Raw genomic sequence first — 27,366 nt, 5'->3', positions numbered from 1 at the left:
GTCTTAATGTAATTAGTAATTATAAAAAAATAGTAGCTTATATTAGATTTTTATATAAAAACATACTTGTAAAAAATTTTTGCAAATTATAATAACGAATATGTATATTCATGACTTAAAATGTTCAATTTCGTACTGAATTTACCATTCATGTGCAAAAATATACTAATGGACTAAGTCATAACTTATTCAAACATAAATTAATATGAACAGTTATATTTTACAATATAGTGTCATGGTACTTACACCAAAAACGAACAATTTATGACCCGAATATAATTTAACAATAATGACTTATGTTTTATAACACGGGTCGTAGCATAACACAACGAATAAAATATCATTTTGCAATAGTCATTCAAGTCTCATAGTGGGTAACTATGTCATTTTTTGCGTTTTGCAAGAATGAGTCAAGTGTAAAAAAATCGTTGAGTCAACCCTCTTAACACATTATTGTAATTTAAATATGTCTTCTGCCAATTACTATAATAAGTTAAGGTTCTTGACACATTAATGCAAAACAGGCAACACACGATAAAGGATTTGTGTTAACCTATTTTTTTACTTTTGGGAAAGTGAAAATTTTCAAAATGAAAAGGTCATTTTTGCCAATAGAAGTTTAAAAATCCAGCTATAACATGGCATTAAAATCTCATGTTTTTAGTTTTTGTGGGTTGACACATTATTGCTTATCAGCATCCATGTGCTCACGCTATCAAATATGTCAGTGTCAAGAGATCATATCGCCCGACGATCATCTACCTACTTAGGTAATCACAGTCTAGATTTCTAAGGTCTAGGCCAATCATCTGGACTGGCTAATAGACATCATCCTCCTTATGCATTAACAGGAATACATCTGAGTGGTATTAGTCATGCAGATGTATTTCGTGAAGCGTAGCCACGTTTTGATTTAAATGTAAGGACAATTAAAAAATATTGATTTCATAGAAGCATGGAAAGGTTTTATTCAATCACGCAGTCATTTTGTATTGGGGCATTTTCAGAATTTGGAACCCAAAATTTGCGTAAATCGTTAACAAAAATAATTGTTAAATATATTATTTGTATGTATATTTGTATTTATATTTGTGTGTAAGTATATGTGTAATGATATGAACGTATTATTTATGTATTGTATTGATTGTAAATAATATTGCTATACTTGTCAATAGTTGTCATGCTTTCTAAATTAATTTTTCTCACTGCACCCACATTCGCGAATTTCTGTTTGGCCCTATGGTTGACTGGTAGAGAATGCCTTAAGGCATTAAGTCCGCCATTTGTACTTTTATTCCAATTGTGCAATAAAGTTTAAATAAATAAATAAAAATTAACTCGCTGTCAGTTTTGTGACGATAATTAAGCACGAAATTTCAATAAAAATATTGTTTTTCGGTGTATTGTTGCTCGGCATGGTGAGAACATTTAAAATATTGTTTTGCCACCAGAGAACGTTATATATCTATCTATAATACCTAGGTATTTAGAACAGCTTCTGCCAAGTGAGCCAAGGGGGACGCACCAGATGTGTGCGAATTTGTGTTACTTAAGGAATTGTTTGAGCCGAGACCTAAACATTAAATAAAACAAGATCAAATATTTACTTTTTTAATAGATTTTAAGTACAATAGGTTCTAGTCTAGGACATGTTGGGAGAAAGAGTTTGGTTAGAAAAAAGGGAGCGCTGGTGCCGTGCGCATTGCTTTTATAGTGACGCGAAGGGGAAACTGTGGCGCTTCAGTCTTCATTCTTATTGGTCCGGCAGGTCGAGGCGCTGGCCGCCGCTCATTGGATCAGCGGGGTGACCGGAGGTTGGCAGTCCTGGAAAGTGTTGCCAGTCATGGCGTTAACAGGAATTAATTACTTAAGTATTATTTTGGTGATGACCATTGACCTACCACTAACTTCTTAATCTTCCTCCTCTCCATTGTTTAACCACTTAGTCCGCTCCTTTGCCTCTAACAATTTGAGCTAATACATTTTGGAGCTAATAACCAGAGTATAAATTGTCCATTAATAATAAAAGAATTTTAAAAGATGGAAAATGAACTACAAAGTTTCGTCTGTGGAATGAACCTTCAAGAAAAGAGCGTACACCCATCTTGAAGGCCGGCAACGCACCTCTAACACTTCTGGTGTTTCGGGTGTCCATGGGCGGCAGTGAACGCTTACCATCAGGCGACCTGTCTGCTCATTTGCCTCCTATCCCATAAAAAAAAACACATGGAGCCATTGTTCCATTTTCGCGTCGTGGGCTGACCACAACTGGTTCAAAATTGTCCTGATTTAAATTCAGAATCGTGGTCCGTGTCAGGAAGCGTCCTATTATACACGGGATGCCACAATGACTGCCATCTTCGCAGTCTGAACCGAGACACCTAAGTGGGTACACAGAACTAAATCTAGATGGCAAAGTGTTAGCCACATACATGTGTGATTGTTAAACTTGTGTTAGTTATTAGTTTGAAGTAGGTACTTATTTTTATAACACTAGCTTGTAAAGGCTCTTTACCATTCAAAAACTTAGAAAGATGTTGCATTTTTTAGGGTTCCGTACCAAAAAGGTGCAAAAGGAACCCTTATTTTGCACAAGAGCAGTAGAAAAATAGCTTAGGCTTCTGACGGATATTCTTGTATTTTCATTTTGGTGACTTTTTCATTGTCAAATATCAAAATTAATTTTGTCATGTAGTATGTACCTAATCTTTTACTGATATTGTTAATTTTTGCGGAAGAGCGGTTATCTCTTAATACAAGTATCTTGAATACTTACAAAGAGAAGCCAGCATGGATATGGAAATGTTATATTTAGTTATTGATTTTTTTTTTTTTATAAAATGGACATACTGGGTGAAACGAACTTTTCTCCCAAAATAAAATATTTACCATACTAGAGTCTGGAAAATTAACACTACTAACAAATACGTATTTGTAATTTAAAGGAATCACTTAAAATAACGTCAAACTTATAACACCCCGTCGTTTTTGCGTCGGGGGTTAAAAAATAAACGATCACCTAACTCAAAACTGGCACATTTCGACTCATGCTTAAATGAAACTTTCTTTTATGTTTTTGAATGAAGTACCTACCGAATAGCCTTTACGAGTTATGAGTTAAACTATTTTTTTAAACAAAGGGGTACCTAATTGTGATTGTGAAACACAGTCTTCTTCAAAATCAGTTAAATGAAAATCGATCCCTGACTTAATGTGACGACTATAACCCCGGTTGTGGAGTGAGATAGATCTGCGAGATGAAATGGTGCCAAACAAAATGTCCAACGATCCCTATTGTTAGAAAGTGCTGCTTCTTTGTGCCTATAAGGAAAGGAGTTATTATATTCGGATATGTCAACTTGGTAAGTAGATAATTTTAAATTAAAGGAAAAATGGTAACAGAGGTTACAGTCTAACTACTCTGCGTTATGATCCACGGACTGCTGAATGTGTGCAAATTTTTCCATGCTTTCCTTAAATTTTTGCATTTTTCCTGTAATATAAAAAGATGGTATCGCTTGCAGACGTTTTTCTATACACATGGTAACAATTGTACAATATGGCTACTGCGTGCGTAGCCGAATGGCATTTCTCCGACGCCAAACGAAAACGAAACGCCGCGCCAGTTTGTCCGGCTCTGTCGCGCCAATACGCACGAGCGATAGAGATAGATATCTACTAGCGCTTCGTTTCGTGAGCGTTTCGTGAGCGATTGTGCCATTCGGCTAGCCACCCAGATCCTGGTAAAAAAGCGTCATATAATCTATCTAAATGAGAATATAAAAGTTGTCATGTAACCTGTCTAAATGAGTAAACAAACATTTGTCATATAACCTGTCTAAATGAGTAAACAAACATTTGTCATATAACCTGTCTAAATGAGTAAACAAACATTTGTCATATAACCTGTCTAAATGAGTAAACAAACATTTGTCATATAACCTGTCTAAATGAGTAAACAAACATTTGTCATGTAACCTGTCTAAATGGGAATACATGAAAACATCATGTAACGTGTCTTAATAGGCTACTTGCCTCCAAGTCAAATCAGCTTTTCTGTAAGAACTGTCAGGACGAATTTGAACGACATGCTAATATGGAATTAATACGAAATCGAAATCTTATAAATCGAATTGAGTGACGTCACGGTCAATTTAGTTACTTTATATATTTCTACCGGTCTTATTAAATAGAAATTCGATTTAAAAATAACTTCTGTCTATGTTTTTATAATAATTATCTTATGCTTTATTTTGTGCATGGTATAAAATATTTTATTTTAAGAACAGTCAAGTTCCCTATGAGAATACAAGGGCGCCAAGGAGGTCCCACGATAATGGCTGGCATGAAACTTCTTATTAAACTGTTCCAGGTGCTCACCCTCCTCGTCTTCCCGGTCTTCGTGTTCATGCTGGTCGAGGAAGCGACTAATGATGATGAAGGCCAAGAAATTCCTCCGCGCATGGACCCCATAGTGCATATACCGCTGACACTGGCGTTTCTACTGACTGACGTCATCATGTACATCGTTCTACTTGTTGGAGCTCATAAGGTAATGAATAACTTGGTTTGCCATGTTTTGGAAAGTGAATTAGATTTCCTTGACAACTCTTTCTAATACGAAGTCTTGTTGGTTGATGGAGAGACCAAAGATGATGAAGGCCAAGAAATTCCTCCACGCATGGACCCCAATAGTGCACATACCGCTGACTCTGGCGTTTCTACTGACTGACGTTATCATGTACATCGTTCTACTTGTTGGAGCTCGTAAGGTAATGAATAACTTGGTTTGACATGTTTTGGAAAGTGAATTAGATTTCCCTGAGAACTCTTTCTAATACGAAGTCTTGTTGCTTGATGGAGAGACCAAAGATGATGAAGGCCAAGAAATTACTCCACGCATGGACCCCAATAGTGCACATACCGCTGACTCTGGCGTTTCTACTGACTGATGTCATTATGTACATCGTTCTACTTATTGGAGCTCATAAGGTAATGAACTTGGTTTGACATGTTTTGGAAAGTGAATTAGATTTCCTTGAGAACTCTTTCTAATATGAAGTCTTGTTGGTTGATGGAGAGACCAAAGATGATGAAGGCCAAGAAATTCCTCCACGCGTGGACCCCATAGTGCACATACCGCTGACACTTGCGTTTCTACTTACTTGCTGACTGGATGAGGTAACATTTTCTCGTCCTATAAGATCATGACCAAAATAATCGCGCGGATCTACTTGTCTCACTTGCCCGTTGATTGCCACTGACGGTCGCATCCTGGAGATATTAAAAGTACGTTTAAAAATATCTTGTAAACTGGTGTGCTATGTGGTAGGTGGGTATATAATACTTGTATCCAGAATAAAATTACAGTAAAGCGAGGCTTGCGAAAAGAGGGCAATTTAATTTGGTGACATACCAACTAATTTGACTTGCTTGGTGACACGAAAAGAGAACACCATTTGGCCCTATTTTGCACCATTTCATGCCAGTTTGATACCCCCAGGCTGGACTGGACTACATCTGCGAAAATCCAAGTTAATTTTAGAACAACAAAGTAACTTCTCGTAGGGCTTAAAATTTTGGACCTTCTGTGTTTATTGTAGTCCCTTTGCAGGGTTAGCACATGATTTGATATGACATAGTCGCCGCGAGATAGACTACCAGTCTTGTGTCATTAATACAATTAAAAGAACGTGTGATCTTCTATCTCCCGCCATACTATCGCGGCAACCATCCATCACCTAATAAGAATCTGGGGCGCCCAGATTATGGTGTTACCATATATGGCAGCGGTGTTCATGCATGTTCGTTACCACGGGTAGTCGTTATAGTCAGGGACCAAACGACCTCTTTTACAAAAAGTCGTCGACATCTTCTCTAAATACCTAAAACAGGTATGGATGTGTTCCTCGTTATCTCCAGATTACGAATTAACCTGTTTTAGTTTAAGGAGAGGGGGACGGGTTAAGAAAAAGGGGGGAGAAAGATGGCGGCCGACCATCATAGATATTTATTCACATCTCGAGTCCTATGGCACCAATCTGTTCGTGCGAGATGTCATTTGAAAGCTTATTAAACCTACTTTAATTGTTTTTAAATAACTATACTCATAAAAGTAACCGTTTACGAAATATTTGAAAATATGTGTTTTTTTATCGCGCATGAATTGCACAAGTACTAGAAAAAATGCGTCTAACTCAATAAATAATAACTTTACCGCAATTGATGTTATTATAAAATTTTTGCGTCTATTCATGCTCTTTCTAAAAATATAAGTTTCATTGGTATATGTATACGAATTTGGTTTAGCAGGAGTCACTCTGCCCGGTCGCAGAGATGGGCGCTGACCGTAGTAAAGTAATTCAATATTTTTGAGGTCCTATTTTACGGATCCATATGCGAGAGGTATCGTTTTAAAGCTAATTAAACCTACTATATTTTTTTATAAATAACTATAATCATAAAGGTAGCTGTTTAGAAAATATTTGAAAATATGTGTTTTATAGACCATGAGTCGCACAAGTACCTACTGGTAAAAAATGCTTCTTAATCAATAAACAACAACTTTTCCGGAAATGATGTTAGTATAAGATTTACGCGGAATTTCATGCGCTTTCTAATAACATAAATTTTATTGGTGTATGATATTATATAACCAAGTAATTACAAATATGGTTAAGTAGGGGCCACAGCGCCCGGCCACGTATGGATGCTGACCGTCGCCAAATTTTCTATATTTTTCAGATCCTATTTTATTTAACAGGAATCTTTTGAAAGCATATTATGCGTACTATCATTAGTTCTCAATAATTTTAGTTGTAACTGTAGTAGCTACCAAAATATTTGAAAATATGCATTGGAACCGATGTGAGTAAAACATACTTCTAGCTCAATGAATTATATTTTTTCCGCAATTGATATAATAACAAAATAAACGGCGAAATGTATGACCTTTTCAAATAATAAGTTTTGTCAGTATTGCATAAACAATTAATGTTAATTTATCCATCATACTCACTGCGCACCGTCATATACATATATGACTATTTTCGTTGCCGTTTTCATAATTTTTAAGATTGTATCTTGGTTCATGACCAATAAACAATAACTTTACCGCAAATAATGTTATTATAAGATTTACAGAACATTTCATGTGCTTTCTAAAAATATAAGTTTTATTTATGTATGATATTATACAACCAAGTAATTACGAATTTGGTTTAGCAGGTGTCACTGCACCCCTGTGACGTAAATAGGTGCTAACTGTCGCCTAATTTTATGTATTTCTCAGATCCTATTTTAGCGATCAATTTGTGAGATTTTGAAAGCATATTATGCGTACTATCGTTACTTTTTAATAATTTTAGTCGTAATTGTAGAAGTTTTCAAAATATTTGACAATATGTGTATTTTTACTGTATATGAATAGCATTCGCACTGATACGAGTGAAACATGCTTCTAGCTCAATAAATTATATTTTTCCGCAACTGATATAATAACGAAATGAACCGCAATATGTATGGCCTTTACAAAAAATGAGTTTTGTTAGTTTTGCTTAAACAATTATGTTAATTTGTCCACCATACCCACTGCGCACGGTTAATCGTCATATAAACGGATGTCCACCGCCGTTGCCTTAATTTTTTCATCATTTTACAGATTTTATTTTACTGATCAATTAAGTATATAAGTAAATTCGATACGTGATAAATTATATTTATTATGAATATACGATCAGTGAAATAAAGTCTGAAAAATCATGAAAAAAGGCAACGACGGTGGACATCCATTTATATGATGGTGCGCAGTAGGTGAGCTGAACAAATTAAAATTAATTGTTTATGCAATACAAACCAAACTTATTTTTTGTATAAGTCATACATTTGCCGTTTATTTTGTTATTATATCAATTGCGGAAAACTATAATTTATTGAGCTAAAAGCGTGTCTTATCAATGCCAATGCTATTCATGCACAGTAAAATACACACATTACTAATCAAATATTTTGTAAACTTCTACAGTTTCGACTTGAAGTACCTATTAGAAATAAAGATAGTACGCATAATATGCTTTCAAATGATACCTCTCACAAATTTATCAGTAAAATAGGATTTGAGTAATGTAGAAAATTTGGCGACGGTCAGTCAGCACCCAATATCGTGACAGGTGTGACCCCTGCTAAACCAAATTCGTAATTACTTGGTCATATATTATCATACATCAATAAAACTTATATTTTTAGAAAGCGCATGAAATTTCGCGTAAATTTTATAATAACATTAATTGCGGTAAAGTTATGGTTTATTAAGTTAGAAGCATTTTTTATCTGTATATGTGCAACTCATGCTCGAAAAAAACTCATGTTTTCAAATATTTTGTATACAGCTACCTTTATAACTATAGTTATTCAAAAATAATTATAGTAGGTTTAATTTGCTTTCAAATGATACCTCTTACATATGGATCCGAAAAATAGCCAGCGCTCATTTGTGCGACCGGCGGAGTGAGCACTACGAAACAAAATTCGTAATTTAATGGTTATATTATCACTTACCAATAAAACTTATATTTTTAGAAAGCTCATGAATAGTCGCGTAAATTTTATAATAACATCAATTGCGGTAACGTTATTGTTTATTGACTTAGAAGCATTTTTTACCAGTACTTGTGCGATTCATGCTCGATAAAAAACACATATTTTCAAATATTTTGTAAACAGCTACCTTTAATACTATAGTTATGTATAAACAATTATAGTACGTTTAATTATCTTTCAAACGATACCTCTCACATATGGATCCGTAAAATAAGACCTCAAAAATATTGAATACTTTACTACGGTCAGCGCCCGTTTATGCGACCTGGGGCCCATTTCTCGAAAGGTACAAGCCTTGTATTACAAGTGTGTTTCCATGACAACCCATACGATTTGACAGTTCGCGCACTTGTAATACAAGGCTTGTACCTTTCGAGAAACGGGCCCCTGGAGGATAACCCCAGCCAAACAAAATTCTTAATTACATGGTTATATATTATCATATACCAATGAAACTTATATTTTTAGAAAGAGCATGAATAGACGCAAAAAAATTGTAATAACATCAATTGCGGTAAAGTTATTGTTTATTGAGTTAGACGCATTTTTTACTAGTACTTGTGCAATTCATGTGCGATAAAAAAACACATATTTTCAAATATTTCGTAAACGGTTACTTTTATGAGTATAGTTATTTAAAAACAATTAAAGTAGGTTTAATAAGCTTTCAAATGACACCTCGCACGAACAGAATGGTGCCATAGGACTGGAGATGTGAATAAATATCTATGATGGTCGGTCGCCATCTTTCCCCCCCTTTTTCTCGACCCTTCCCCCCCTCCTTAAACTAAAACAGGTCAATTCGTAATCTGGAGAGAACGAGGAACATATTCATACCTGTTTTAGGTATTTAGAAGAGATGTCGACGAAAATCGTGAAGGAGACGACTTGTGGCCAAATTGGCTCTAGACTATTACCATGGCGTAAATGACTTAATTATGATTGCCTCATGCACGATATTCTTGTTTTCAGAGAAAGCAGAGCCTGCTGAAGAGCTACCTGTACTTCGGCCTCGTGTTTCAAGTTCTGACCTTCTGCGTGGACATGGCGTTTCTCGAAATGCAAGAGTATCTCGAGAACGCCGTCTACTTCTTCTTTTTAGGTATTAATTTGTTTAACTTATGCACGTCTATATTTTAATTTCGTTGTCAAAGGGCCCAGCCATGAAAATGATGTCGAGAAAACGTTAGGAAGAAAAAGGTTACACGTTACACGGAATCATCATCCTCCTTGCGTTATCCCGGCATTTGCCACGGCTCATGGGAGCCTGGGGTCCGCTTTGACAACTAATCCCAAGATTTGGCGTAGGCACTAGTTTTACGAAAGCGACTGCCATCTGACCTTCCAACCCGAAGGGTAACTAGGACTTATTGGAATGAGTCCGGTTTCCTCACGATGTTTTCCTTCACCGAAAAGCGACTGACAAATATCAAATGACATTTCGAATATAAGTTTCGAAAAACTCATTTGTACGAGCCGGGGTTCGAACCCGCGACCTCCGGATCGTAAGTCGCTTTAATGTTTTAGTCATATACATGTTACATAATTTTGTATTAAGTTTATTATATGTCATATTGTCATAGAATTCATAGAGGTATTTTAAATTGGAAAAAATTACAAGCGCCTACTAAAATATAATAGCAAAGTTTGTGACTGAATTATACTGAATTAAGAAGTGCGCGTGTAAGACGATTAAAATAGTAATTATGCCCAAAGACATAACAAAATATTCGGTTCAATCAATGTGAAGGGACTTCAAGGTCATTTATTTATTTATTTATTTATTTGAAAACATATTTCAATTACATTACACATAAATCCAATGCGTCATAAAACTTAAATTAAAAAAAAAACAGTAAATAAGAAGATGAAAAAGAAAAAAAACAAACAATAAACTTTACAACTAATTTAGTTGTAAACTTTATTGTTTGTTTTAAACAATTGATTTAGGCGATGACGTACAGCGTGGCTCCGTTGCGTCGTTTGCCCAGGTGTAGGATTCGGCAGGTTGCCCCGGAACCGCCGAAAAACCATCATATCAAAACCATAACGAGTTTTTAAACCGAAAACAGTTGTCCTATCATCTCTCAGCAATTCCCGTTAAGTTTGTACATTTGGATCACGTCTCCGATTTAGATAAAAATTGGTAGGCTGATAGAGTCCATGATGCTGAGCTGTTACCGAAAATGTATAGAAATCTGGTAACAAAAAAGGAAGGTTTCATACTCTACGTTCTGGGGCCTGTTTCTTGAAAGGTACAAGCCTTGTATTACAAGTGTGTTTCCATGACAACCCAAGCCTACCGATTTGATAGTTCGCTCACTTGTAATACAAGGTTTGTACCTTTCGAGAGACGGGCCCCTGTTCGTAGTCTTTCCCGTGTTCTTCTAAAGGAATCAATTTTCCTTCCAGGTTTGAACCTGTACCTGCTTTTCCTGGTTTACAACACAGTACGGGTCATCGAAGAAAGCGCAGTGCAATACGTAGCTCATCAGGACCTGAGGCATCTTATTATGTGACGTCACTGTCCATGGATCTAAAAAATGTGACGCTCTTAAGTAACATTGTTCCTATAAGGATAAAATTTATACGGAGGTTTATACTGATTACCTATTAGAGCGTCTTCGTGCATCATCGACAATGAGTTCCTGTTTTAGGGTTCCGTAGTCAACTAGGAACCCTTATAGTTTCGCCATGTCTGTCTGTCCGTCCGTCCGCGGATAATCTCAGTGACCGTTAGCACTAGAAAGCTGAAATTTGGTACCAATATGTATATCAATTACGCCGACAAAGTACAAAAATAAAAAGTGGAAAAAAATGTTTTATTAGGGTACCCCCCCTACACGTAAAGTGGGGTGATTTTTTTTTTTCATTTCAACCCTAACGTGTGGTATATTGTTGGATAGGTATTTAAAAATGAATATGGGTTTACTAAACCATTTTTTGATAATGCTCATATTTTCGAAAATAATCGCTCCTAAAGTAAAAAAAATGTACTGTCCCCCCCCCCCTCTAACTTTTGAACCATAAGTTTAAAAAATATGAAAAAAATCACAAAAGTAGATCTTTGTAAAGACTTTCGAGGAAAATTATTTTGAACTTGATAGGTTCAGAAGTTTTTGAGAAAAATACGGAAAACTATGGAACCCTACACTGAGCGTGGCCGGACACGCTCTTGGCCGGTTTTTTGAGAAAGGCACAACTGAGCTGAAATGCCCATTGATAATCAATCAGCCGTAAATTCTTCAGTGATGTCACTTTTCTAACTGGTATGCCGTCGCCGTTTGGCGGACTGATTTTCAGTGGCCTCGTTAAGATATCTCGGGGTCACAATATTAGGTGGCTCCACTATATTCGTCTACTGACACTAACACATACTTTTCCAAGATGTATCTGCCTTATACGGGTGGGGCCTGTAACAAAAGCAAAAAATCAAACTGTAGGCTACACTCCTTAAACTGACCAACATTTGTTCAGTGACTTTTAAAAATTATGAATTTATTTTTAACAAGCAGAAACGTCTGCTAACGATTCTAAACATTTTTATATTAAAGGATATGGTATTTTTTCCTTTAATATAAAAATGTTTAAAAATTATGAAGTCTTTAAATTTTTAATTTTTCATACAAAATAAATATTAGCTTCAATGTACGCCATTATTGTTGTCATTGACGTTGTCTGTCACACTTTAGACTTAACAGAATTCGCAATACATTACCTCTTAGAAAAAACTTTCAAGGGTGATAAAATTCAAAATACAAGTTATTTTTAAAAGTCGCTGAACAAATGTTGATCAGTATAAGGAGAATAGCCTACAGTTTAATTTTTTGCTTTTGTTACAGGCCCCACTCTGTATACCATCGGTTACAGTGGCGACCCGACATTTGCCCTAATCTTTCAGTATGCTTATTCGTTACACAGTTGCCTCTTTAGGTGCTATTTGGTGCTATACAATCTATTCTATACATAGATAATATTTGTATTCAATATTTTTTGATTTCGTCCATGTTAATAGCTTGTACAAAGAAGACCTAAAAAATGTAAAAAAATTGACATTTCAAAATAAAATCTAATTATTTTTAAAGTAGTTCTATCATTTTTAACCCCCGACGCAAAAACGACGGGGTGTTATAAGTTTGACGTGTCTGTCTGTGTGTGTGTTTGTCTGTTTGTCTGTCTGTGGCATCGTAGCTCCCGAACGGATGAACCGATTTGGATTTAGTTTTTTTTGTCTGAAAACTGAGTTAGTCGGGAGTGTTCTTAGCCATGTTACATGAAAATCGGTCTACTATGTCGCGGTCGGGGCTTTTGTTCATAATTTTGTGGTTATTAACAAAGTTATCAAACATCATCCAACCCAACTATGTAAATATAACTACCATGAGTTCAACGTTAATTGATAGTCAAACGGAATATGTATATAAAAAGTGAAAAACGCCCCAAGCAATCATTTAAGTACTAGAGCTTGCTAGAACTAAAAAAATACGTAATTTTTCCGTTACACTATCAAATAACATATTTTGAACTCTTGATATCTACACAGAGGCTCGTAAGTCACAGAGCATTATCAATATAAAAATAAGGCCTTATTAAGTGAATATAAGTAAGACTAAAAGTACATAGGACCTATGCGCAGAATCGGAAGACTCAAGGTTGTATGTTGTATCATCCTCGTGCCTTCATATATTTTGATGACGTTAGTGACTGCATCGTGGTATAAAAAATAATAATTTATGAAGTTATCACATGCAGTGCAAGACTGCAACGTTATGGATCATCACGCCTTGTATATAGATCTGCTATTTTAAAAGAAAATGATAACTTAACAAATGGGTATGATGATAATTTGAAGCTCGTGCTCAAGACCCTTACCACAGGCGAATGCGTGAAAACAGAAGAGTCGTGTCATGATTCGAATAATTATGATATAGGACATATCAGGATATTAGGGCATATAGGATCTTAGATAAGGCTCTGTATATTTTATAAACTCTTCTCTTTCTACACAGACTATAGCTTGAACCATGTCAGCACAAGGAAGTGTAAAAGTACCTTATTGTTTGGTTCGCTTATACCTATCGCATTAGGAAAACTTGTAAAGATAAAATGAAAAATGAAAATGAAAATCTTTATTGATAACAATTGTTATATGTCCATATTTTGTTGCATAATATTTATGTCTCTATGTATATGTCATGCATTTATCATAATTTATAAATTAATCAATCTAATACAATTTTATTGTATTACTTGCTACATACATATCCAAATCGTTAAATACAACATTAAATTGCAAGTGGAATGTCAAAAAACTCATCATAATTGTAGAACATCTTCTCAAGAAGCCACTTTATAATTTTTGATCTGAATGTTTCTGTGGAAGCTGCATTTCTAATGTGATCGGGTAATCGATTGTAGACGGTGGGTCCGAAGCAGTAAATCGACTTCGCCGACTTTGCGAGTGTGTGTCGCTCCGCCACCAGCCGATCCCCGTGCTTGTTACTGCGCAAGGGGTATCTGGCGTTCATGGCGATAGATTTAGGTTTGTTATTTACCAAAAAAAAACGCACTTTCTAGCAAAATCTCAGTGTCAAGCTCATAGTAAGAGTGCTGGGGGGTTACCATGACGTACTAAAGACGTTCAGTTTAGGTTGAGAGAAAGGGACACAGCTAGAGCAGTTACATAGCTCCGTCCCTCTCTCTCTCAATCTAAACTGAACGGCTTTAGCACGTCATGGTAACCCCCCTGATTACAGTTTAGGTGAACAAAACCATACGCTTGCGAAGAGTGTTTGAATCCGAATGATTATGAATATATTTTCTGTAGTTAGATTTCCGCGATTTGTCGCACCCACGACATTTTATTCGAGGTAAATTGACACATTCAACGTTGAACTTGTGAAATGACTATGTCGTTTAACAATATATAAAAGCAACAAATTGTTGGCGCCGATTCTGCCACGGACATTAATAACACGGAGCTTGTACGGCTCAGCCACGACATTGGGCTTAGCGCGGCAGCGGTGAGCGGCGGCCATACATTGGAGCGAGATACCGCGATGGGGCTTTTTCGCACGTGATTCGCACGTATGCTTGCCGCTCACCGCTGTCGCGCTTAGACCAATGTCGTGGCTGGGCTGGTACAGTATGCTCCGCTTCTAAGGTTTGCTGTTAAAACAACAACAAATAATCATCATGGCAGTGTCTTCATAATCGTAGGAATTAATTTGACTGTGTAAGATGTAACATGGAAAAGCCTACAAAATGAGGGAAGCACCTGTCGTACCTACATACACCCAGCAAATAATAATAATATAATAATAAATTCTTTATTTCGAGTAACAGTATGACTCATAGTATTATTATGGTTAGTCTGCACTTAAGAGGTATGTTAGTACTTATTTTATTTACATTAATTTTCTACTAGACTAGGTACTAGGGCAACGTTTCTAGGAGCACGTAATTAGTGGTTAAACATAATACGTACTTATAGAAACATGCAAGTCCTCACAATGCCTTAAATATGGGCAGTCCAACCTCTCGGCTAACGGCTCAGCCACGACATTGGTCTAAGCGCGACAGCGGTGAGCGGCGGCCATACATTGGACCGAGACACAGCGATGGGACTTTTCATTCGCACGTACGGCTGCCGCTCACCGCTGTCACGCTTAGACCAATGTCGTGGCTGGGCCGTAATGGCTATCAAACATAGAAGGGAGTTGGGGCTGGCCCGCACCCGGCGCACCAAACCCTACCAAATGAGACCCGGAGCAAATGTGTACGTAATGGCATTTTAATGTAAATAGGTACGAAGTAGTAGTAACATTTTAATTTTATTTTAATACAGTCGTAGTAATACTCTAATAACCAAAATATAATTATAGTCCAAAAAGATTTCGTAGAAATTAAAGTGTGGTAACTTGGTGGTGTCGTCCCATTTTTTAATAGTTATTTTGTTTTACAAGGGGGCAAAGTGGTTGTTTAACCGCATGTGCCAATATTGATACCCGAGTAAGCGAATTATTCAAATATTGAATGGCGAGCGTAGCGAGTGGTTCAAAAGTGGAATCTTGAGCGTTGCGAGGGTTTCAATTCAAGGCACGTAGATTAAACAAGCTTTGCCACCGAGTGAAACACAACATTTTTCACCACACCAACACGAACAAAATACTGACTATAAAACATTAAACTAAATCAAATCGAGCAATGTATTCAATATTTTTTATGGTTGGAAATAATTATATAAAAGTAAATTCTACCAGCCGGCTCAAGGCATCAAGTTAAAATTTGTATGAAATTACTTTGCGCTCTTGTGTATAAAATGAAATTTTGCTATCCGTTTTCGCATAGAAAAATTCAACATTATCGGTTGTTGGTGTGGTGAAAATATACTGGTACTAAATTGAAAGGAACGACGCTGCAGTTCCAAATTTTATTTCCGCAATTTTTGTCGGCCTGCATATAAGTACCATAATTTCAATTTTGATGGTCGAAGTCTTCAGTAAAAACATGACCTTCAGCTTCATACTATACCTAATAATTTGTAGGTCAAATTATATTAAATATCAGTGCAAAATGCTTAGCGAGGATAAACTGTTGACAGACGATTATGTCATGGTGTCATTACGTGACTGTAATTGCTATCGCTATGGCTATAACTTGTCATTACTGAGAAGACATAATTAATTCTATTTGATGAACTTTTCCTTGTGTTGATGAGTATGAACTAAAACTGCTGCACAATTTTATGTCAGTATAAATAAGCTGAGACGTGTTCAAATGTCGTGGGTTAACAGGCAAATTATTCGTGGCGACCGGTCTAGCGCAGTCGGTAGTGACCCTGCCTGCTACGCCGCGGTCCCGGGTTCGAATCCCGGTAAGGGAATTTATTTTTGTGATGAGCACAGATATATTTTGTTCCTAAGTCATGGATGTTTTCTACGTATATAAGTATTTATATATTATATATGTATATCGTTGTCTGGGTACCCACAAAACAAGCCTTCTTGAGCTTACCGTGGGCCTCAGTCAATCTGTGTAAGACTAAGAATGTCCTATAATATTATTATTATTCGTGGAATGAGCACGGATAGGTTTTTCAGCTTTTTCTTCCGAGTTTGGGATGTTTTCTATGTTTATTTCAACAACTATAATCCCGTTTATTTAGAAGAAGAGCGTCAACAGGGTACGTAACCAAATGCACAAACGCTTACAATAATGTAATCGTAGCTAGTTATCTCTATCACTCTTTCGTATTGACGCGTCAGAGGCAGAAGCATTTCGTTCGGCGTTCAGCGCCAACGATTGTCACTTCGGCTAGACAAGCAGGTGTCCAAAAATTACTTTGGCCAATGCAATCGCTGTATAACTCCTTTAAGATTGAATTCACTTTTTATGAATATGGAAAGATAAGCCTTTCGATTGCAAACCCACGCGAAACATAAAAATAAATATCGATAGCGTTATAGTTACGTAATAAGTTACATTTTATATTTACGGGCACTACATGTGACATCCGGTATTTACTTGATAGAGTAAGTATTTAGAATTGACACTTATGATGTGTCCAAGTTCCAAGTCCATAATTTACAATGTACCAATAAGTACGTATGTATTTGATAATAGACGATAAATGCCCAACTGGGGTAGTACCTCCGCCTTACAGAAGACCGCAGCCAAATAGCACTAGACCCTACTCATAGGGTTGTGTTCCTGCCGGTGAGTAAGGCTGCCAGAGTTCAACGACGGTGCGGTGTGCTGGTGACGGAAGGACCTACGGAACTAATTTGTTGCGTCTATTGTCATTTGAGTCGTCGGCAACCTAAACCCTCCTTAGAACCTGTACAGTGTACACTCCTTTTTGCTGTACTTAACACAGCGAAAAGGAGTGTGCAAGTTTCAAATGGGTTGGCAACGCGCACGTGACACTCCTTGAGTTGTAGGCGTCCATAAGTAACGGTGACCGCTTTCCATCAGGCGGACCGTATGCTTGTTTGCCACTGACGGAGTGTTAAAAAAATATATACATACCTGCATGTACATATATCGTCACTACTTTAAAAAAAACTTGTACGAGTATCTTCGTCTGTCAATAAAAAGAAAATTGTAGTAAGTATATGAAATGCATATAGACTTACTGCGTTTTAACTTTGAGGAACAGCGTGAGATACTAGATTTTTTAAAAGTAATGACGATATGGTGTTAGATAAAAATCATAATAGTCCTCCTTGCGTTATCCCGGCATTGGCCTATATACAATACCTAACAAAATTTAAAAAGAGAGACAAAAGAGCGATTGCCATCTGACCTTCCAACTCGATGGGCAATTAGGCCTTATTGGGATTAGTCCGGTTTCCTCGCGATGTTTTCCTTCACGTAAAAGCGACTACCAAAAATCAAATGACATATCGGACATGAGTTCTAAAACTCATTGGTACAAGCTGAGCTTCGAACCTGCAACCTCTGGATTGAAAGTCACACGCTCTTACCGCTAGGCCACCAGCGCTCCTGCTCAAACCTTTCGGTCTATATTTTTTATATTTTTAAGTATGATAGTAGTTTTATTATTGTTTCAAATGCCTTTTACTGCGTGTGCGCCTTATCATTTGAACTGTGAACTTTAGCACCAAATATAGCTTATAAAGGGGCATTAATGTATCAGATATGAAAGGGACTTTTTATACTCGGAAGGCGATAAACAATAATATTTTGAACACGATTAAACACAAAAATAACTGTTGTATCGCGTCTTTACACAGGAAGTCCGGTAATAAATGAAAAAAAATTACATTTGTAAAATTCGTTCCGTATCTGGCATTTGTCATTAAGTTTAGTTTGTGTAGCGACCGTTGGCGCTAGTAACATGCGAACGCTTAATGTCAAGCCACGCTGTGTCCGATCGGACTCATACAGGTTCGAAAGCACTGCAACGTACAGCGACATGGTGGTCACGACCCTCAGTCATGAGGTTTCGACGAAGAAGAAGAAGAAGAGCTCATTCCACAACTTGCACGTTCTGGAATGGAATATGCTTGAGACTTACATACATAAATACAATCATGCCTGTATCCCATAAAAGGGTAAGCAGAGCACATGAAACCACTCAAGTTTCAATACCACTCTCGGCAAATAGGGGGTTCGTAGAGAACGAAATTGTGACATTGCAGTGACAGGTTTCCAGCCTCTCGCCTACACCACAATTTAACCCATATAGGATATCCCACAGTCAACTTCAACGACACCAGTAGGCCCAGTCGTCCCCAAAACGTAGAAATGAGACCGCGCCACAAGGATGGGGCGCGACCCTATACAGCCCTCACAGCGCCCAGTGCGGAAGGGGCTACTCATACTCCAGCAGGGGTGTCGAACGATATCACAGCAGCAATTCAACGACACCCATCATCATAAAATTAAGACCTGGGCTCTTGTCGGTGAAGCAATACCCAGCTATGTCTTTCCTGGGTTTTTTCTTTGACACGACATTCACTTTTTCTTTTACTTGGTCCATGTATGCCCTCCTTGGCTTTCCCCTCTTTCGTCTTCCTTCTTCTACTTTCCCTTCTATGATCTTGATGAATTCGTCGTGTCGTAACAGGTGTCCCAACATATTTCCTCTTCTGCATTCAACAGTTCCTAAAATACACCTCTTTCACTCTGTTTAAGACTTCCTGGTTTGTGACTTTCTCTGTTCAACTTATTTTCTCCATCCGCCGCCAGCGCCACATTTCAAAAGCTTCAAGGCGTTTTCTGTCTTGTCAACGTTTTCTGTCAACAACACCCACGGGAAGAAAAAGGGTGGTGAAATTCTCAACCCGTCACCAAATTGGGACTTGAGACTTCTGGCAAGTTTAGCACTCTGACACTAACGGCCCAGTCACGACATTGGTCTAAGCGCGACAGCGGTGAGTGGCAGCCATACGTGCGAATGAAAAGTCCCATCGCTGTGTCCCGCTCCAATGTATGGCTGCCGCTCACCGCTGCCGCACTTAGACCAATGTCGTGGCTGAGCCGTAAGGGCTCACACAAATACTTATAAGAAGGACACTTTAAGCGCGTAAGGGGCAACACCAAACCAACACTCTCCTGAGGCTGATCGCAGAAAGGGTTGATAGCCCTCTTACTATTACTCATTGGATGTCAATGCATGTTAGATCCAATGAGTATTATGTTTTCTATTACTTAACAGTAGCGTAAGATGTTTTTTTTTTTCGTTGTTTTTATCCACTAATATTTTGTGTAAATATGGACACTTGTCTGAAATAAAATATTTCATTTCATTCATTTCATTTCATTTAAAAAAGGTTTACCTATTCGTGTTACGGCCACCGTTCCCATCAAGGTTCCTCAGAAGATCTCAATGCGAAACGCAGAAAATGGAAACCATAACGTCGCAAACAATGCATCTTCTCACGGTGTTGCCCCTCGATACATGTATAGAGCTGTTTTGGTGTGACTGTAGACCTGACGGGTGTGATTTTCTGTAGACATGTTAAGACGCAATGGCAGGGGTCAATTCTCCATACAAACGATCTAGACAATTTTCAAAGTCAGTAACACGGTCATCACATATCCTCCTTGCGTTATCCCGGCATTTGCCACGGCTCATGGGAGCCTGGGGTCCGCTTGGACAACGAATCGCAAGATTAGGCTTAGACGCTAGTTTTTACGAAAGCGACACATCTGACCTTCCAACTCGAAGAGTAAACTAGACCTTATAGGAATTAGTCCGGTTTCCTCACGATGTTTTCCTTCACCGAAAAGCGACTGGCAAATATCAAATGACATTTCGCACATAAATTCTTAAAATAGTAAAATTAGTTAGAGTGAGCAGAAGACACTCGTTTCTTGTTGTTTACTCGTTGTAGTCTGATGACAGGCACGCATCTTATGTGGATTAGTTACTATTTATTATAATTAAAGTAGAATGTGTATCTACCTATATTTTCTTAATAAGTATGTTGAATTTAAATAGATATCATACACGAAAGAAAAAGTCGTCTTCACCACTAGACCACCCGCCCGCCGTGGTACCCGACGAAATTTCTCTGGTGTATGTTATCTCTGACAAGGCTAGGCGCCTTTTGACCAACTCTAAGGGCGAGCAATTAGTGCTTGCACCTCCTATACGAATCCTTTGCATAATTACGATATAGCGAGAGAGATGGTGCTGCCATCTATACAACTAGGGAACAAATCAAATTATTTTATTGAATATTTTTTGATTTGTTCTTTTTTCAAGTAGTCACACTACTATATATAAATTATAAATTTAAATAGATATCATACACGAAAGAAAAAGCGACAACGCCCAAAGGTTATGTAAGGGTAATAAGGGTAAGGGTATGTTTGAACTAATATGTCAAACTACTGTCATTCAAATTAGTAACTTAGAATAACAATTTGAAAGTTAGATATTTATCTCAGATGGTATTATCACCTCTACATAATTATCTACAAATCACTGGAGCAGCAACTCCAAGTCAGTATCACTAGCGCCGCGCTCCGCACCGCACGCGTCATGTCCGCAACACTCGAAACTAGTTGGAAGTAAGTCGCACAGCGAAAGTTTTATAGTATGAATTTTTTGAAACGAACGTTTCTAAACAAAGGTATTGTTCCTTTTGTGTTGAGCGGGAGCTTCTGTATTTGCACGCGCTAAGACAACAAGAAGCGACTGTATCCTCATAATTGTAAGGTTCAAATCTGTACAGCAGCAAATTTGAGATAGATTATTTTGGAAATGTGAAGTGATAGACCACACCGCTATAGGTGCGAAAATACAGCGCTTCTAATACTTTGATACTTGGTGGTGGTGCTGTAAGTAATGAAACACGTATATTATCACTGTTATTTTTTATTAATGATTTTGTTAACAATCACCAATTGTATATAGCAATATATAAATAGTAATTACATAAATATTAGGTACAAGTCTTGATATATAAAATAACATAAATAACTAAACAAACCGTAAACCGTATTTATAACAAAACATAACAATGGCGGTCAGATTGAAAAACCTTATCAGTGTTTATTGTCACTTTGCGATGACACCTTAAGGTGCCAGGTGCTTATCAACCTTTTAATCTGGCAGTTTCGCTGTTTAAACGTGTTATTTTTATTATACAGACTGACATATTACCGATGATTGTTATAACTATATGTACTATACTTACACCATCAAGTATCAAAGTATTAGAAGCGCTGTATTTTCGCACCTATAGCGGTGTGGTCTATCGCTTCGCATTTCCAAAATAATCTATCTCAAATTTGCTGCTGTACAGATTTGAACCTTACAATTATCAGGATACAGTTGCTTCTTGTTGTCTTAGCGCGTGCAAATACAGAAGCTCCCGCTCAACACAAAAGGAACAATACCTTTGTTTAGAAACGTTCGTTTCAAAAAATTCATACTTTAACTCGTTTTGGAACGCACTAATGTCAAGGGCGCGGATTTGTTTTTTTTAAGAAAGCATGGCGGCACTGGTTGTTTTTTTTATTTTTTATTTATGGCGTTGTATAAACGGCCAATTAGCTAATAATTGTTTGTCCTTATCCGTCGTGTTGGCTTCTTTATTTGTGTTGAATTACTTACAACACAATTTTTGACTAATCAGGATAGTAAGTTTTTTTTAAAACCGGGTAAGTTGTTTATGAATGTTTTCACAAACCAGTTAGCTAATAATCGTTTATCTTTATCCTTCGTGATCACTTATGCATTTGTGAGAAAGGGATATAACAAAATGTTTAAAGAGGATCATAAGTTTTCTTCAAAGGGGGTAAGTAATAGATATAAAAACGTTGTTCAAGTAATAAAATGTGAATTCTCGTATAATAATAAGAGAGGAAAACCAGTTAGGTTTCTCTTACTTTCGTTTTGATCATAGACTAAACTAAATAAAGGAAGACGTGTAACTCAGTACATCGTTTTATATGTTTGACTCGTAAAACAATAGATGGCATTACTATACTCTCGCGACAAATGGTATTGTTCAATTCACGAAATAATTTCATTTAAATGACCTAAGTCGTATTATTTCAAAATTTGGAACATGATCGTACAACATTATCACTATATAACACCGAAATTAACAAAAACAATTAAGTCATTTTTTACCAATCGGGTACTTGAATCAGATTCAATTCATGGGAAGTGTTTTGTACGTTTGATGACTAATAGCAAACATTATAATCCGGTAGATGGCGCGTATGCAAGATGCACAACACTGCATGCTAAACAAAGTTGGCATATTGAAGATAAGTTTTAAATTCAATTTATTTATTGTTCGAATGTGAGTAGGTAGTTAAAATCGCTGTCAATAGAAATTGCCAACAATGTAAACAAACCATTATACAAAATATCAATATTTTAGCACAATTTTATTATTTCAAAGGTTGGATTTAGCCAGTATCTGATGAGTTAGAATGAAAATTAAAGACATTTTGACAACGTACAAGGTTTGTTTACATTGTTCACAAATTCTATTGACGGCGACTTTATAAATGATGAATTGATGATAGGGTTAGTATTTTGTAACATCACAATCTGCCAGAATTTGGCGTACAATACTCTTGACTCTCAATATGCACATTCATTATCATTAGTATTTGTTTTTTTTTTTGCACAAGTTTTAACGATTATTCTAAATTATCTTGGACGTACATCCCAGAATAGGCAAAATATGCTACGTAAAATATTACAACCCTAAGTGCGGATGTCAGGAAGGATTTCAAAGGCGAAAATCAAAAATGGCGGCTTAAATATATGGGATATCGGTCCTGCATCCGATATCGGATCGTATAATGTGAAAACGCACTAAGACGGAAGTATTACTTTCAGATTATTTTATTTTTATTACTATAAAAATGTTTTACCACAAACAGCTACATATATCAGCACGACAGAGTCAGATGGCACTATTATCAGAATAAGACAGAAAATGTACGATTTGCGGCTAATTTATGATCAACATTCATCATTTCATCATCGATTTTTTTAAATATATGAATGTGGAATAAAACAATATATTTATAAGTCAATTTTATTAATTAAATTCTTTGAAAAGTTTCTTAATTATCATGCTAAGTGTTGAAATGCATTGAAATATTTATTTTCAGTACAGATGGTGTTTTGTTTTACGCACTAGTGCGAGAAGTGGTTCATTAAGAGTATATGTCAGGTCTAAACTTCGGAGGGCCATCTGTACTGAAAAACGTCGTACGATACACGTGCGAAAAGGAAATTCGTAACTCGTGTCGATTTTTACGCACTTGTATCGTAATGCACTATTTCCAAGTAGGCATATTACAATGATATGAACGTCAAATAAAGCTACGCCGGCTTTAACCCTACGCCTCAGCCACTTTTTTTCAAAATACTCATGCAAAAGTATTCATAAAGAAAATATTAACAGACTGCTCTATGGAAATTAATTTCAATAAATTATACAAAGTACAAAGCTACTATGCTTAATAAGAGATGTTAGAGATACTGTATAGTCTCTAAGTGTCAAGGTATATCTAAAAAAATAAAAAAAATATACATGATGAAGAAAAAAAAACGAACTGATACAAATAAAAAATAACTAAAATAACTTTAGAGTTTTAAAAGACTCTTGATGTCTCAACTAAAGAAAAAATATATATAATGCCGCCGCGGGGCGGAGCGGCGGCGGGGGCCGGCGGCCGAGGCTCAGGCTCGGCGATCAGCCACGACAGCGCCAGCTGCAGAAGGCTCGGCGGTCAGCCGCGACAGCGCCAGCTGCAGGAGGCTCGGCGGCCAGCCGCGACAGCGCCAGCTGCAGAAGGCTCGACGGCGACGGAGCCGGCGCGACGGCGCACGGGCGCGGGCTTGTGGGAGCGGGGCTAAGCCGGCTCGGGCGCGGCTCGAACAAGCGGGCGCAGGCGAGTCCATGCACACAGGGTACACGCTCGATGGATCTAGAACGTTATTCACAAAAGATGTACTCGTGTAATGCTTTACTTGTCAGTTCATACCTATTATTCAGGTCTTTTAGTTTCAATTCTAATTTGTGAAATTCATCGGAGCAATGGTTCAACTCCTGTGCTGTCAGGTCAAGTTGGTATTGACAGTTTAGAAGCTCATCGCTTAAGGCAGCTGTTACATTTTGATGTATTTTGAATTTGCTTAGCTTTAGATATTTTTTAATTTTATTTGACCCTTTCAACGTCACTCTGGGATCACTGCCGCCCTCTATGTGCACAGACTGTTTTAAATCTACAGGGTCTTTCATTGGGGAGCATGATGCACTGTCATGAACCACATCTAAATCAAATATATTATATTCAGCAAATATACTTAAATTGTTTTCAGCCAGAGCGGAGTTCCCGGAGCAATACTTGCAATACCATTTTGAATCCGACTCCTGCAGTTGCTGCTCGAGGTCCCAGATGCGTTGTAATGCCTGCTCATGTATCTCTTGGCATTGCTGGAACCGATCAATGACTGCCTAGAGGTCATCCCGTTGTCCTTGCAGGTCTTCATACTTGACATCTTGGTTGGCTGATTGCTGATTGTTGAGGCTTGTGTTACTTGACATCTTGGTTGGCTGATTGCTGATTTTTGAGGCTTGTGTTTGTTTCATTCTAGCCACCATCACATCCCGGTGTGTTGTAACCTTGCTAGTTTGTTCTGTAACATTATTCATCATGTGAGATATTGAAGCCTAAATGTATTGTTAAAATATATTAAATAGGGCTTATAACAGGATATAATGTGATTAAGATACAAGAATATGGAACCACAGCCTTGATTTTGTTAACAAGATTTCATATAACAAACTTTGTAATTCACTTTGTTGCAAGTTACACGGGATAGCAGTGAGTAAGGTTTTATTATCTCGAGTTGGTTTAACAAAGAAAATGTAAATATGGAAGTTAAAATACTATTATGTACTTCAAATGTTTACAAACAGAAAACACAAAAATAACCTATGACAGTTACTAGTTCTAGACAAATAATCTGAAAAACTACACTTAAATATTAAGTAAGCTATACCCATCTGTAAAAAACGCTAATTAATTATAATTTTAAATCTTGAACGCTACTCCGTTGACGGTTGGCGTAGTTTTTTCGTCAATATTTGGCTTCTTAAGCTGCATGAAAACTTATGATAACACTTTCTCATTTTAATTAAAATACGATACATCACTGTAATTCCTTATATTTTAAATTTTTAATATTTATAACACATTATTGAAATGATATACGCACGAAGCTTGAATTTGACGTTTAACCCGGTCGGTGTTGCCAGTCCAGGCGTTGGTATCTCCTGCGAATTGCAAAGTATGCGTTAGGGCCCGCACAGACGGGTGACTCAATTTTTTTGTCTGCGGAGATCGGTCTATGGGCTAGTATGAAAGTGCGCACACGTTGCGACGCAACCTTTTTGTCTGCGGGTTCGACGAGTGACGACAAACCTGCGACGTAACTGTCTCATTCTCTATATGTTTCAATGCAAGTGCGCACACGGTGACAAAATAGTCGCCGGTCGGTTGTCATTTTGACAGTTATCACTCAACCGCCTGGGCGAACGTATGTTATTATTCGAAAAAAATATAATTTTAAATGCCGATTGTTGAAGTCGACATTGATACCTGTCGTTTAATTTCAATTCTTCAGAAGTAGAGGTAAGACCGACTTTATAAGTATGACAAGAATTTAAAAGAATAGTCCTACAATATTGAGGAAAACGATGCCGGGTTGTAAAATTCTAACGAGTTCATCAAAACTTTTAAACACTTATTCTGAAGTACCAAAAATGTTTTTTGGGTAGGCTCTTAATTTCATGAAAAAAGAAAAAGTTGCGTCCGTAGTATCTTCATAGTAGTCTGTGGTTGCATCGCTGTCGTTCCCGTGTGCGCACCTTTGAAATTGTCGCAAGGAGTTACGACAGAGACAAAAAAGTCGTCGAGTGACTTTGTCGCCCGTCTGCGCGGGCCCTTATAACAAATAGTTTAATGTTTTGTGAAGATTAAAGAAATATTGTTTGTTGATAACAATGATAACTATGACGGGAGCTATTCCTCTCACTTCTTGTCACAGACAAAATTATGACGCGCCTTGGCTAGCTATCAATAGTGAAACAAAAACGAAAAGAGATATAAGGCTTACGGCGAAACGAAATTGTGGTCAAAAAAGCTGCACTTTATGCAAAAAGCAAGCAACTTTGTACAGTGATACTAGGGACCAATATAAATGATTTCTTCCGAGGAAACACAATTTTCATCCACTAGAATTCAAGATGGCGGACATTTTCTATATTTCGTATTTTTAAAAATTTATAGAATCACAACGGCTGCACCGATTTTGATGGTTGGGGTGTCAATCAGTTTGTATTAAAACGCTTATTTTTTTTTATACTACGTCGGTGGCAAACAAGCGTACGACTCGCTTGATGGAAAGCGGTCACCGTAACCTATGGACGCCTGCAACTCAAAGAGTGTCACATGAGCGTTGCCACCCCATTAGAAACTTGTACATTCCCTTTTCCTGTTTTAAGTACACAGTAAAAAGGAGTGTACAAGTTCTAAGGAGGGTTCGGTTTGCCGACGACTCAAAGGACAATAGACGAAATAAGTCAGTTCCGTAAGTCCTCCCGTCATCAGCACACCGCACCCTCATTAAGTTCTGTCAGCCTTACTCACCGACAGGAACACAACACTAAAAAAAAAAATTAAAGATGGCGGGCGAATAATAAGAAAAATATAAAATTTTCAAACTTTTTTTTCTTTCTAGTGAAATTTTAA

At 37.1% G+C, this 27,366-nt stretch overlaps 2 protein-coding genes across 5 annotated transcripts in view; both read left to right on the top strand.

The window, feature by feature from the left end:
• Window positions 1-2,379: 2,379 nt before the first annotated feature.
• Window positions 2,380-11,349, top strand: LOC125235446. 4 transcript variants are annotated; one of them, XM_048142016.1, is made up of 5 exons: window positions 2,380-2,471; window positions 3,170-3,362; window positions 4,373-4,552; window positions 9,571-9,700; window positions 11,011-11,349. In XM_048142016.1, the coding sequence occupies exons 2-5, from the start codon at window positions 3,258-3,260 to the stop codon at window positions 11,115-11,117; spliced, it is 522 nt and encodes a 173-aa protein (XP_047997973.1). In that variant the 5' UTR covers window positions 2,380-2,471; window positions 3,170-3,257; the 3' UTR covers window positions 11,118-11,349. The 4 variants fall into 4 exon arrangements, with proteins under 4 accessions (XP_047997973.1, XP_047997971.1, XP_047997970.1 ...); XM_048142014.1 differs by having other exon boundaries at window positions 2,384-2,475; window positions 3,141-3,362; XM_048142013.1 differs by having other exon boundaries at window positions 2,388-2,471; window positions 3,141-3,362.
• A 9,723-nt stretch (window positions 11,350-21,072) lies between these two features.
• The window catches only part of LOC125235642, a 75,578-nt gene continuing 69,284 nt past the window's right edge, over window positions 21,073-27,366 (top strand). The window contains exon 1 of the mRNA XM_048142243.1: window positions 21,073-21,144. Within this exon, the coding sequence (XP_047998200.1) occupies window positions 21,116-21,144 (29 nt within the window). The 5' untranslated portion in view covers window positions 21,073-21,115. The remainder of the gene's footprint in view (window positions 21,145-27,366) is intronic.

The sequence above is a fragment of the Leguminivora glycinivorella genome, chromosome 17 (assembly GCF_023078275.1).
Source record: "Leguminivora glycinivorella isolate SPB_JAAS2020 chromosome 17, LegGlyc_1.1, whole genome shotgun sequence".
Classification (NCBI taxonomy): Eukaryota; Metazoa; Arthropoda; class Insecta; order Lepidoptera; family Tortricidae; genus Leguminivora; species Leguminivora glycinivorella.
Note: the sequence above shows the minus strand (reverse complement) of the source record. Positions and strands in the feature narration are given on the sequence as shown.

Bases quoted from the DNA above. Each gene is read 5' to 3' on its own strand.
- LOC125235446 (XM_048142016.1), top strand. From the start codon at position 3,258: ATGAAATGGTGCCAAACAAAATGTCCAACGATCCCTATTGTTAGAAAG. The intron at 3,363-4,372 runs GTAAGTAGATAA...AAACTGTTCCAG, and splicing joins TATTCGGATATGTCAACTTG to GTGCTCACCCTCCTCGTCTT. The intron at 9,701-11,010 runs GTATTAATTTGT...TTTTCCTTCCAG, and splicing joins CGTCTACTTCTTCTTTTTAG to GTTTGAACCTGTACCTGCTT.